The sequence below is a fragment of the Conger conger genome, chromosome 2 (assembly GCF_963514075.1).
Source record: "Conger conger chromosome 2, fConCon1.1, whole genome shotgun sequence".
NCBI lineage: Eukaryota > Metazoa > Chordata > Actinopteri > Anguilliformes > Congridae > Conger > Conger conger.
The window spans coordinates 69,974,056-69,986,091 of record NC_083761.1 but is presented as its reverse complement, the minus strand read 5'-3'; the positions used below and the strand labels follow the sequence as shown (position 1 = coordinate 69,986,091).

At 41.3% G+C, this 12,036-nt stretch overlaps 1 protein-coding gene across 2 annotated transcripts; it reads right to left on the bottom strand.

Moving 5' to 3' along the window:
* Window positions 1-5,554: 5,554 nt before the first annotated feature.
* On the bottom strand, window positions 5,555-9,794 carry LOC133122684 (fish-egg lectin-like). 2 transcript variants are annotated; one of them, XM_061232778.1, is made up of 5 exons: window positions 9,499-9,794; window positions 7,306-7,536; window positions 6,864-7,081; window positions 6,589-6,728; window positions 5,555-5,969 (listed from the first exon to the last, which is right to left on the bottom strand). In XM_061232778.1, exons 1-5 carry the CDS (start codon window positions 9,590-9,592, stop codon window positions 5,792-5,794), a joined length of 861 nt encoding a protein of 286 aa, XP_061088762.1. In that variant the 5' UTR covers window positions 9,593-9,794; the 3' UTR covers window positions 5,555-5,791. The 2 variants fall into 2 exon arrangements, with proteins under 2 accessions (XP_061088762.1, XP_061088763.1); XM_061232779.1 differs by lacking the exon at window positions 9,499-9,794 and adding an exon at window positions 8,782-8,919.
* Between the last annotated feature and the right edge of the window lie 2,242 nt (window positions 9,795-12,036).

The following is a 12,036-nucleotide window of genomic DNA, read 5'->3' as shown; positions in this document are numbered from 1 at the left end:
TTTCAATCACTCCCTACTGCTATCACGCCGAGTGGTGCTCCCATTTCCCATACCTTACCAGCTCAGCTGTTCTCTGCCTTCACACCTGTCGATGAGCACTTTGTCCATGACCTTGCCACTAAGGCTAGGAGCACTACCTGCCTCTTGGACCCTATGCCTATCCCACTGGTCAAAAACTGCCAGCCAGCTCTATGCCCCCTCCTCGTTCATATTATAAATGTATCTCTTTTAACTGGTTCTGTTCCTTGCACATTCAAAACTGCAGCTATCACCCCTGTCCTTAAGAAATCTGGAGCAGCTGTTGATGATCTGAAAAACTATCGACCCATCTCCAATCTCCCATTCTTAGCCAAACTCCTTGAGCGCACTGTTTCTTCCCAACTCCAAGAACACCTGACACATCACAGCCTATGGAAAGTGTTTCAGTCCGGTTTTAGGGCTAAGCACAGCACTGAGACAGCCCTAGTCAAGGTCGTAAACGACCTGCTCATTGCTGCTGACACAGGCCATGTCAGCATTCTCCTGTTGCTGGACCTCACTGCTGCCTTCGACACGGTCTGTCACAACACACTGCTCACCCGGTTGGAAACACTCTTGGGTATCACTGGCACTCCACTCTCCTGGTTTAGGTCAAATCTCACAGCGAGGGAATAGTTTGTCTCCATAGGTAATTTCAGGGACCCCAGTTCACCCCTCTCACATGGTGTTCCCCAGGGTTCTGTCCTAGGTCCCCTGCTCTTTGTCATTTACATCCTCCCCCTTGGTGACATCTTACGTCAGTATGGTTTGAACTTTCACTGCTATGCTGACGACACACAGATATATATATTCACACTAAGCCCTCCCACACACTCCCTCCCTCCAATCTGGTCACCTGCCTCAATGCCATTAGCACCTGGATGACACAGAATTTTCTCAAACTTAACCATGACAAAACAGAAGCCATACTCATTGCCACACCAGCTGAATTTAAAAAACTCAAACGATCACATCTATCCATCCCCTGCTATTTCACTACCACTACCTCTGAAGTTAAAAACCTTGGTGTCATTATTGATTCTACCCTCTCATTTGACACTCACATAAAAAACATCACCCAAACAGCTTTCTTCCACCTCAAAAACATTTCCAAACTCTACCCCTCACTTAACCCCACCACTGCTGAGACTCTCATCCATGCATTCATAACCTCCAGACTTGATTACTGTAATGCCCTTTCTCTTTGGTATCTCAGCAAAGAGATTAAACAGACTCCAATACATTCAAAATTCCGCTGCAAGACTTCTCACCCGCACTAGGCCCTGGCAACACATCACTCCCATCCTCCATCAACTACACTGGCTCCCTGTGCAATTCCGTATTCAATTCAAAATCATTCTATTTGTTTTTAAAGCCCAACACAATCTTGCACCCTCTTATCTTTCAAATCTCCTGACCCCATACCAACCAACCCGTACCCTACGCTCCACCAATACCCACTTCCTGCTCACCCCCACTGCACATCTCCGTTCTATGGGTGACAGGGCATTTAGTGTAGCTGGCCCCAAACTCCCTCCCACTTGCACTACGGAAAATCACCTCACTGTCCACCTTCAAATCCAAGCTCAAAACTCACCTTTTCACTCTTGCTTTTCCTCCCAACTCGTAACTGACCCCTCCATCTCACTCTCGCCATCTACCATCCTATTGTTGTGTGTTGTTTTATATACTTTATTTTATTGTCAACATTTTTGTATAGTGTCTTTTAATAAGTGTACAGCGTCTGTCCCTATATGTTGTTTTATGACTGCCACTTGCCACTTCTGTACAGTGTCCTTGGGTGACGTGAAATGATTATTATTATTATTATTATTACATAAATGGCATTTGGCGGACGCTCTTATCCAGAGTGACTTACAGTTGATTAGATCAAGCAGGAGAAAAATCCTCCCCTGGAGCAATGCAATGCTGTGCAGATTTTATTGTGGCTACACCGGGGATCGAACCACCAACCTTGCCGGTCCCAGTCATGTACCTTAACCACTATGCTACAGGCTGATATCCTTGGGATACCCCCCCTCTTCAGTTCAGACCATAGGTTTTCATGGGATTTAAGTCTGGTGACTGAGATGGCCATTGCATGGTTGTTGCTGTTACCTAACCATTTCTGTGTGGATTTTGATGTACGCTTGGAGTCATAGACCTGCTGGACAATCTACCTTCGACCAAGTCCAAGACCAAGCTTCCGAGTTATGGCAACCAGATTTTCTGCCAAGATTTGCTGGTACTTTGTTGAATTAATTGTGCCATTGATCTTAAATAGTGCCCCTGGAATACTGGTTGTAAAACATCTCCAAAACATCAATGACCCATCATCATATTTGACAGTAGCTATGAGGTGCTTCTCCTTGTATGCATTCCATTTTGCTGCCAAACATTTCGATGGGGCGTATGGCCAAATGTTCACTTCTGGTGTCATCTGACCATAGCATGGCACATAATTCCAATATGGTTTGGTAAACTCAAGATTTTTATTATGTCTTTGTGCCACCCTTCCAAAGATTTGGTATGGAGGAGCCATTTTATGTTTTTTTTAGACATAGTGACACCAAGACACAACCAATCTCTGAAATTCTTAAACCGCAATACATTTTTATTGAATCTTTTGACATTTTGACATTCATTTTGACATTTTGACATTCACCCTAATGTGAGATTTGATAGGATAATTGAATTTGTTCGATAGGTTAGTGCAATCAACAAAGCCAGGCCCTTTATTACTGATCCGGATGTAATGGACTAACTGTATGAGCTCAGACATCTGCTAAATTGCTACCGTAATGTACATGAGACTGGGTGACAGGCTAAGTATGAGGTAGGAAGTGGAATAAAACACAACACAGAAGTGCTTAAGATAATTATTTCTGGGAAGAAAACAATGATCACATAGGCTCGACTCAGTGTGTAAAAAGCAATTGTGTAAACTGTTTTACTTTTACATACATTTAAGCCTATTATTCTGTTTTCTCCAGGCCATAAAAACATATAGAGCAAGTAAATACCAAACCAGGGTCATTCCATGAATACTGAGTGTTATTTAAACGGGACAGTTGTGCAAGGTTCCATCATGCCCTCGTGTGACTACAACATGAACTGCACTCTGTCCTGGTTTTCTTGACAGTGTCCCCCACAATTAGCCCCAGGGTCTTCAGATTAATATCCCTTCCTCTGATGTTTCAAAGACACTGAACCTCACTGCTCAGTTCTGGACCTCATTTTCTTAGACCCACACACAGAGAACATAATGACACACTGCATCCCTTTCGGCCTGCAAGATGCACAAGTAGCATGTCTCCTTAATGGCAGCAATCTGTTGCAACGCATACGGCCCTCTCTACATCAATATACACACAGGAACCAAAGCACCACACTCCTGTTTTACACAGTAAACTGTTAATGTCGTTATCAGATCATATCAAAGTGATCTGATTGAGTGAGTGTCTATAAGCAGTGCAATGATGTAAGTAGGCTAACAGCAGAGCCAATTGACATTAAGGTTGAGGATTAATGTATGTTTAATGAAACCTAAATAAGTGCAAGCGGTATTGAACAAAGTAAAGATAGTCTAGCAATATTGCCAGCGTCAGTTCTGCTGTTAGGCCAGAATTATTGTTAAATGTTGTCTAGATTAACCCCTGTAACCCTTAATCTTTTAATATGTGACAATAATTACCATAAACTACTATAATAAATCCATAATGCCTGATTCATATGATAATTGCCTAGTTTTTATTTATTTATTTTTGCACAAGACTCCTACATCATAACACATCAATAGAAATATCTCCCTTTGGAGAACAGCCTATGAGGAGAATGATGTTGTTACCGCCACACACCATCTCAGTTTCCCGCAAACATATGGGGAATTTGAAATTGCAATTAAAACGGTGATTCTTATTACGGACGCCTGCGTTCCTATTTCAGCTCTATCCTGAAGATGGCGCTGTTTTAGTTTGAGTTGTTTTAGTGAAGATGAGCACTTTGACAAGTCTGTGTTCAAAAGTGGAAACAGCTACAAAACTGCTGGTCTTAACTGTGTGTAATTGTATTTAGTCAACATAAGAATAATTTCTTAAACATTTAAAGGTTGGAGTCTACATGTTTACATATTACTGATTTTTTTAATATGAACAGTGTAATAGAGAATACTTCCCATGAACACATACCATTGTAACTGAAATTAATGACGATACTTGCAAATGAACAGACCTTCCTGAAATGGTTGCACACAATGCACATAATATCAGGATGTCAGCAGATCAGAGACATTCAGATATTAACTTGGTTTAACTGTATGCCTTCTAAGGTGCTTAACATCTTGCATTCTGGTTTGGTTAAATGTATTTCAGGTCTTGCACATGTTCTGTTCTCCACCGAGCAAATTAATTGTCAATTTATATTACATATAAATTGTGTTTCTGTGGAAAGCTTGACTCAGACCAGATGGCAGATAACAAAACCATCAAGTCTAATTGAGAAAAACAAACCTTTTTAAAAATGATGAACAAATCTTATCAGAAACGTATCACATTACAGGTGAAGTAAACATCAAAGATGCTTAAATTGCTTAAGAAGCAGAAATTGCAGGAGCTACTCAAGATATACTGTTGCAAGTTTCTCCTCTTGGTGGTATTCCTTGGTGGAAGGGTGGTTTGAACATCCACATTGCTGAGAACCCTTCTGCTTCATCAGCAGGTATCTCAGGGTCACAAGCATTTCGTCCCTTAGCCCGTACGCCTCGCCTGACCGGGGCAGCAAAGACCGATTAGCCTTCACCTGCAGAAGGGTTCCAACTGTGGGCTCTCATCAACCACAACCATCTTGAGCTGCCAAGGCTATCTCCCTGGTGGCTTTCTTCAGGTGTTTAGGCTCCAGGCCAACCTTCTGTAGGAAATAACGCTCCGATGTTGCTGGGAACCCACAGCAGCTGACGGTTGTGTCCCATCCTTTGATGAGAGCCTCATCAATCAATTCCTGGTACTTGGCTTTCTTCAGTTGGATAGTCTGCCCTCCCAGGGCACAGAAAGTTCAACTACTAAGATGGTTTTTGTGTTCCTGGATAGTAGAACTATGTCTGGCCGTAAGGAGGTTACTGCCACGTCTTGTGGGAAGACAAGTTTGCCTTCCAGGACAGCGAGTGCCTGGTCCCACTGCATCCACTATCCCTGAGAGGTGAGCCTCTTTCACACAGCGGTCTTATTCCACTACCTCTAGGACCCTCTGCACCAGAAGTGCTCTCTTGCCTTTGGCATTGGCCTTGCTTCCACTTCCTGCAGAGCTTGATGGTCTTATTAGCATGTCAGACTTTCCCATCCTTGGACAAAAGCAGTGTGCTGACTGCTCACGCCTTGGTGGCTTTGAATTCTTCAATTCTTCTTTTTCCTCAGAGCTAAATCTGTCTTTTTAAAGATGGGAGCTATGCACTGAAACCACTAAAACAGCCCATTGGGGCTTTGTCCTTTCCCTACAAAAATAAAATACTCAACAACTATGTGCTTGAAAATGCGTTTCTTTATTAAATGGTAAATGGTTGGCATATATATATAGTGCCTTTATCCAAATGCGCTGTACAATTGATGCTTCTCATTCACTCATTTACGCATACACTCACACACCAACAGCTCTGGCTGCCATGCAAGGCACCAACCATGCAAGGCAGCCCCCATCTATTGAAGAAGATGAAGGGAAATGCAAACTGCAGTTTAATCACGAGAATTGCGTTTGTCAGGCACTACTGCATGTTTAAGGATACTTATGACAATAAAATAGTCATTTGGGATGCAAACTCGTCAACAGCACACTTCAGGATCTCCTCTTCTGGAGTGATGACCCACAGGAACCCCAAGTCGTAGCTCACGTGCTTGGCCTTGCCAGCCTCGGACAGCTCCACCCATTGTGTTCCTGCTTGTTGAAATTCTGTGATGCCATCTCTGTTGGCAGAGCGATGGACACATGAACAGCACAGCTCAATGACGCTGATCGTGCACTCTTGAAAACGTTCATATTTCCCCAACAAATTTTCTCTGTGTTGTACTCAAAGTGAATGCAAAGTAAATGACTTATTAAGTGTATGCTTTGAGGCATGTCCCATGGATGCACTTTGTTTCTAAGGATTAATGTATTTCATTGTAAATGTGACTGTTGTGAAACAGGTTTCTAAAAAATGGAAAGTTTGTAAAGGGTGGTCAAAATGTACTTTAAATCAAATGCAGTTTTCATTGATTAAAATCATTCACTTTTAGACTGAAGTTGATCGTATTCAATATTTGTGACTTGTTCAGAGCACTTGATAAATATCTTGTCACTACGTTGGCAAATGATTGATATTAAATAGAATCACATCAATTTTCAATTTGAAAGCTGCATGGTATAAGTAGCATATACCAAAATTATGTCTTTCAAGAAATTAATTTTTATACTTTGTGTAAACATTTACACAAATGTACATTCCATCAAGAGAATTTATGATAATGGATAGAAACCATAAAATTTTATTTTTACTCATCTATGGGTATGTGATCCTATAGTCTGTTTGAATGAGTATCTTACCTGTAATATACAACTCCCTCTGCATTGACTCCATAGACACTGCCATCCGTTCCCACCTCAACCATCGACAACTCCCCTGGAACCAGCACCCATTCCCTATGGTCGCCCACCGTGCCCTCGCACTGTATCGGACTGGTCCACTGTAAGCACACAGGCACAATTCATTGACTAGGCATCCAAACATGTTGTTCAGGGTACTAGACAGGTATTAGACCTAACTTAGTAGGTATTACAATACAGGTCTACATGTAGTATAAAACTGTTGATAGGCTCACCTCCCGCAACCAGATCCTCTGGTCATGACTGGTGCCCCAGCAGGCAATGGGACCACAGCTGTAGTATGACAGAACCCCAGCCACCTTAACCCAGGGTGTTTCAGAGCTTGCGCTTCTGAAGTTCATAGCGGGGTCCCGGTTCAAACAGTACGGATTATCATTTTCGTTGACCCCTGCCACAAACTCATCTCCTCCAGCATCCACTTGTACCAGGCTGCCTGAAAGAAAATGAAGACAGAAAATTACAGAGACGTCATACCACGTATGTTATATATGAATTAATGCCTTATTATCCCTTTTTTTATTATCCCTTTTATATTAATAATCTGTCTTTTGAGGTTTGCATACATATATGATCATGATAATATAGGGGCCTTCACAGTACAGTTACCACATACAAAAGTCTCTCTTCTCACACAATTGTGCAAATATCCTCACCCACCTGGCACTTTAATCCAAGATGTGCCCCCAACAAACTTGTGGATGGTGTTGTCAGGCTGGACCCCCCAGATCCCAGAGGATCCCACAGAAACATGCTTCAGGGTCCCAGGCACCTGGGTCCAGGTTTTCCCAAGAAGGATGTAGATTTTGTTATCTGAATTCACTCCAAGAACAAGACCTATCCCTGCGTCGATCTGCTTCAATCTCCCTTCCATTTTCTGACATTCAATTGCTGAGGAGGTAAAAACAGATGAAGTGGCAGTCAATCAATAATACACAAAACAGTCACTTATATATACTCATTGTCCACTTCATAAGGTACACCTTGTATTCTGGCTGCAATTCAATATATAAAGCGAAGTGAAAAGTTTTAGTTGTTGTTCAACCAAATATTAGAACAGGCAAGATACATGAAATGACTTTGACCTTCTTGGTGCCAGACATGGTGGTTCCAGCATCTCAGAAACAGCTGCCCTCCTGGGATATTAACACACTACAGGATGGTAGATGACCTTGTGGTGATCTGCCATTCTGTAGGATTTCAATCCAGTCCCACCCAAGCACACTTCATTCAACAGCTAGAGATCTTCTTGAGCTGATAATTAATAGAATCAGGTGTGGTTGAAATCTACCGAACCTACAGAATTGTATTTGTAGTTATGTATATTGTGTCTGCATTTGCATTTCTTGCTACTATAGGTAGCAATTCTTAATTCCTTACTTGGCCTAGTTGCCATGTGTACTGGAAACTATGTACATGGCTGTACAAAGGTTTCATTGTGAATTGAAGCAAAACGCAAAAGTTTCCACAAAAGTGGACAATAAAGATAGATACGACCATAGTTACAATAAAAACAAGCAGTCACACAATGCAGGCTACAAACAATACAATACTGACAATATAGGTTTGGACAGAGCATCAGGTAACTGACCAGCTATGGTCAAAATATTAAGAATTTATCAAAGAAATGGCATATTTCTGAAATACGTATGTTAAAACAGTGCCACCTGACGACCTGATGCTGAAACGAGCCCTATACTGAAGCAATGCCAAGGAATAGGGGAAGAGACGATGTTGGGGAAGCTACTCTGAAAATGTACTCAACACTAGAAGTAATTACCACACAGCTACCAATATAAAATGACTTCAATAAACTAAAGCTTCTTTTCAAAAGTAATTAACTACACTGAAGCTACTTCATGGAAAAAAGGGCCATCCCAGATGTCGGATAACGCTGCTCTTTTTAATACTCAGACTGTCACGTTTCAGGTCTGTCTCACCATGTTTTATGTTGATTTATGTTTATTCATGTTGTCTTAGTCACGTAGTGTCTTATCATGTATTATGTGAGTCTAGGTTTGTCATGTTGTTTAGTTTATTTCTTGTTACGATTTATTTTCTCGTCATGTCTAGTTATGTCTTGTTACGATTTATTTTCTTGTCATGTCTAGTTATGTTTTCGTACGATTATATTACCTGGTTATGTTGAGTGATTATCGTCTTAGTTCCGCTTTGTGTTATGTTTCGATGTATGTTTATTGTTACGTTAACTGGTCGTTGTTATGCATACACTTTTACATGTTTTTCCGCAAACCTTGCGTTCCGCCTTCTCTCTCTCTCTCTCTCTCTCTCTCTCTCTCTCTCTCTCTCTCTCTCTCTCTCTCTCTCTCTCTCTCTCTCTCTCTCTCTCTCTCTCTCTCTCTCTCTCTCTCTCTCTCTCTCTCTCTCTCTCTCTCTCTCTCTCTCTCTCTCTCTCTCTCTCTCGTTCTGTCCTTCACTCCCCTAATGTTCTATTTGTCTATTTACTAAAACTACTAACGCTAGATCAGGATTGGGTAGAAACTAACAAGACTAATCATGTGTTCATGTTACCTTATGTTTCTCGTGCATGTAATTTACTAATTTACTAATGCTAGGGCAGGATAGGTTTATTACTAACGATTACTAATCTCCTTGTTAAACTTGTCATCCATCGCACCTGTTTTCCATTTCCTTGCTACGCTCTTACTAATTGTCTACACCTGTCTACACCTGCATTTATAGCCCAGTCGCGCAACTCTGTTTTTTCACGCAACTCTTGAGCATTACTTACTGTTTGATTACACGTTACGATCCACGCCTGTTTACTGACCATCGACTATTGATTTCTGTTTTGTGACCTTCGTTTTGTTTCTCGACTACGTCCCCGCCTACCGTTTTTTTTGTACTTTTGGCCCGCTGATTGTTTCATGGTTTCGACTCCCGCTTCGCCCACGACTACGCCTCTGCCTGCCGTCCGCCTGTTCATCTGCCCCGCTGACAGCTCTCCTGCTACCGGACCTCCCCGCACGCCTACCGACTACGAGATTGCCTCTTCCCTCGGCACTGTGCTTTTTGTTTGTTTTGTATTTGTTTGGCTGGATCTTCGTGTATGGACTTTGCTTGTATTGACTACGCTCCTGGGACTCGTCCCGAATAAAGCCCTAACGGGACTTTATTTTACTATTGTTTCTGAGTCGTGCATTTTGGGTCCAACCCCCACGCACCCGTCTCACAGACTTGTATATCTTTAAACGATAACAAAGAAAAACTCAATAAGTTAACAGTCTCTTTAGCTAGATATTTTCAATTGGATTTCAGCAGATGAATGCTTAAGATGAGTTATCAGAAGTTACATTGTTCAGATGTAATAAGGAATAGTTGGCAAGTTAACAATAGCTAACCAGACCTATTTCTGACACTTTTCTCAGCCATGACCAAAGTGACCCTTTTCTCAGTTTCCTGAACTGACCAAGCTAAAACAATGGGCTACTTAGTTACACTCCTCAAATGGCAGTTTGTTTATTAAAATGCTAATAAATTGCACCTCTGATTACTAAATAATTTAGCAGTCAACTACAGTTATATCAGGGATGCACCAAAAGAATGTGGAGAGTACAGCCAGGGGTGTAGCACAAAAATGAGGCCCTGTGCAAATGCAGTCTCTGTAGAGAGGACTGGAACATGCTTTATTTGATCTGAATAAAGTCCAAATTACTTTTGTCAGAAATTCAAATAGAATAATTCCATCTCTGTTGAATAACCAACACTGGCAAATGTAGATTTTAGGGATGAATTAAGTAGGGGGTGTGGAATGGTGTGCATGTTGGGCAAGCGCACAGAGCAGTAGGATAGTAGAAGACATGTAAAACTGTTATTGAGAAGAAAATGAATTCCCTTTTGCTCAAAATGAAGGAGCTCTTGGACCACTCAAATGGGCCCCCTGGACCTCACTCTAAAACTGTGGACTGCAGCAGGCCTGCTCCTCCCTGCTCAAGCCCATGCTTCTACACATCCTGGAACTACGAAGTCATCCCCCTACCCTCTGAACTCCACACTCTACATCCCTCCATAAGGACTAGTTTACCGACTAATTTCACACATCAAACTTACAGACGAGCGGAGGGAGGGCATGCCCCTATAGGTGGGTTCCTCCCGAGTTTTTTCTCACCACTGTTTGAGGGTTTTTCTCCCCTAAGGGAGTCATTTAACTCATATGCTATTGGGGGCTTAGGGCTAATATGTTTAATTATCCTATCTTTGTGACAGGCTTCTTTTTATATGTGGACCTCCTCATTCAAAATTCTACAATGCTTTAACTCTAGTGTAGTCTTAACATTCTTAACATACAATCCCTTGTCCGAAGGGTCAAACATTACCCACCTTCACTAAACCCCTAAAATAAAGCAGCTTAATTCTATTTTTCTAATCTATTTTGCATGAAGAAACAACCTGTCACTCATCACAAACTTTGTCATCAAATTTCAAGTCGAAAAAAGATTTTATGTGCTGTTAAACATAGTGGCGAGTCATTTTTGACCCTTAAGACAACACAAGGGTTAATATCAAAGTGTTAAAAGTGGCACCACCACAAAGAAATAAGCACTCTGCTCAGATGAGAGAGAAATGCATATTGCGTTTATCCAGAGTACAGAAAATACTTGTAGTTCCAAGCATTGAATCTAATTTTCCCTTTATAACAGCATAATAAATGTAATTATTTGAAGTTTTACTCACACCAAAAACAGTAGGCTACATTAACATGCAGTAATTAATAGCAAATAATAATAATAATAATAATAATTATTATTATTATTATTATTATTATTAAAACAACAGCAACAGCAACAGCAATCAGAAAATGGTTTCATTCGTACTATACCTTGGTTTTGTTCAGTAAATATCACCAAGACACAAGCAACGATTAAGATCATTTTTAGAGTCATCCTGCACTCGTTATTGTCTTCACCTCCGCTCTGTACAAAAGGTTGCCTTCTCCAAACAATATGAGAGGCTCTTTCGGTCTGTCCTGTCTCTTTCTAACGCTCCATCATATAAACCAAATTCTGTGGCCCTAGGGTCGTAGGTTAATTTACGACTTGCACCCGGGGTCCTGTTATGACATCATGCGTGCCAGATATTATAGCTCCTGGCCACCATGTACAGTATAACACCCTCGCAACACACGCATCGCTGAGCACAAAAGCAGAGTTAGACATGGTGACCTCAACTTCCCATTGACAGTTGATTTCAATAAATATGCACGTCAAAACGCTTAATCTCAGTTACTTTGTAAAACACAAAAACCAAACTCTTTCGACAGACTTCTACTACAAATGTATTTTTTGTACCCATTACCAGACTTGAGAGTCAATTACCATCTGTCTCTTCTGTATTGACAGGTATTTGGCTTCTCCCATGCTGAAAGATGAC

Coding starts and splice junctions, on each gene's coding strand:
- LOC133122684 (XM_061232778.1), bottom strand. CDS start 9,592: ATGAACAGGCGGACGGCAGGCAGAGGCGTAGTCGTGGGCGAAGCGGGA. Junction 7,537..9,498: donor CCAAAAGTACAAAAAAAACG/GTAGGCGGGGAC, acceptor TTACCTCCTCAG/CAATTGAATGTCAGAAAATG. Junction 7,082..7,305: donor ATCTTGGATTAAAGTGCCAG/GTGGGTGAGGAT, acceptor ATTTTCTTTCAG/GCAGCCTGGTACAAGTGGAT.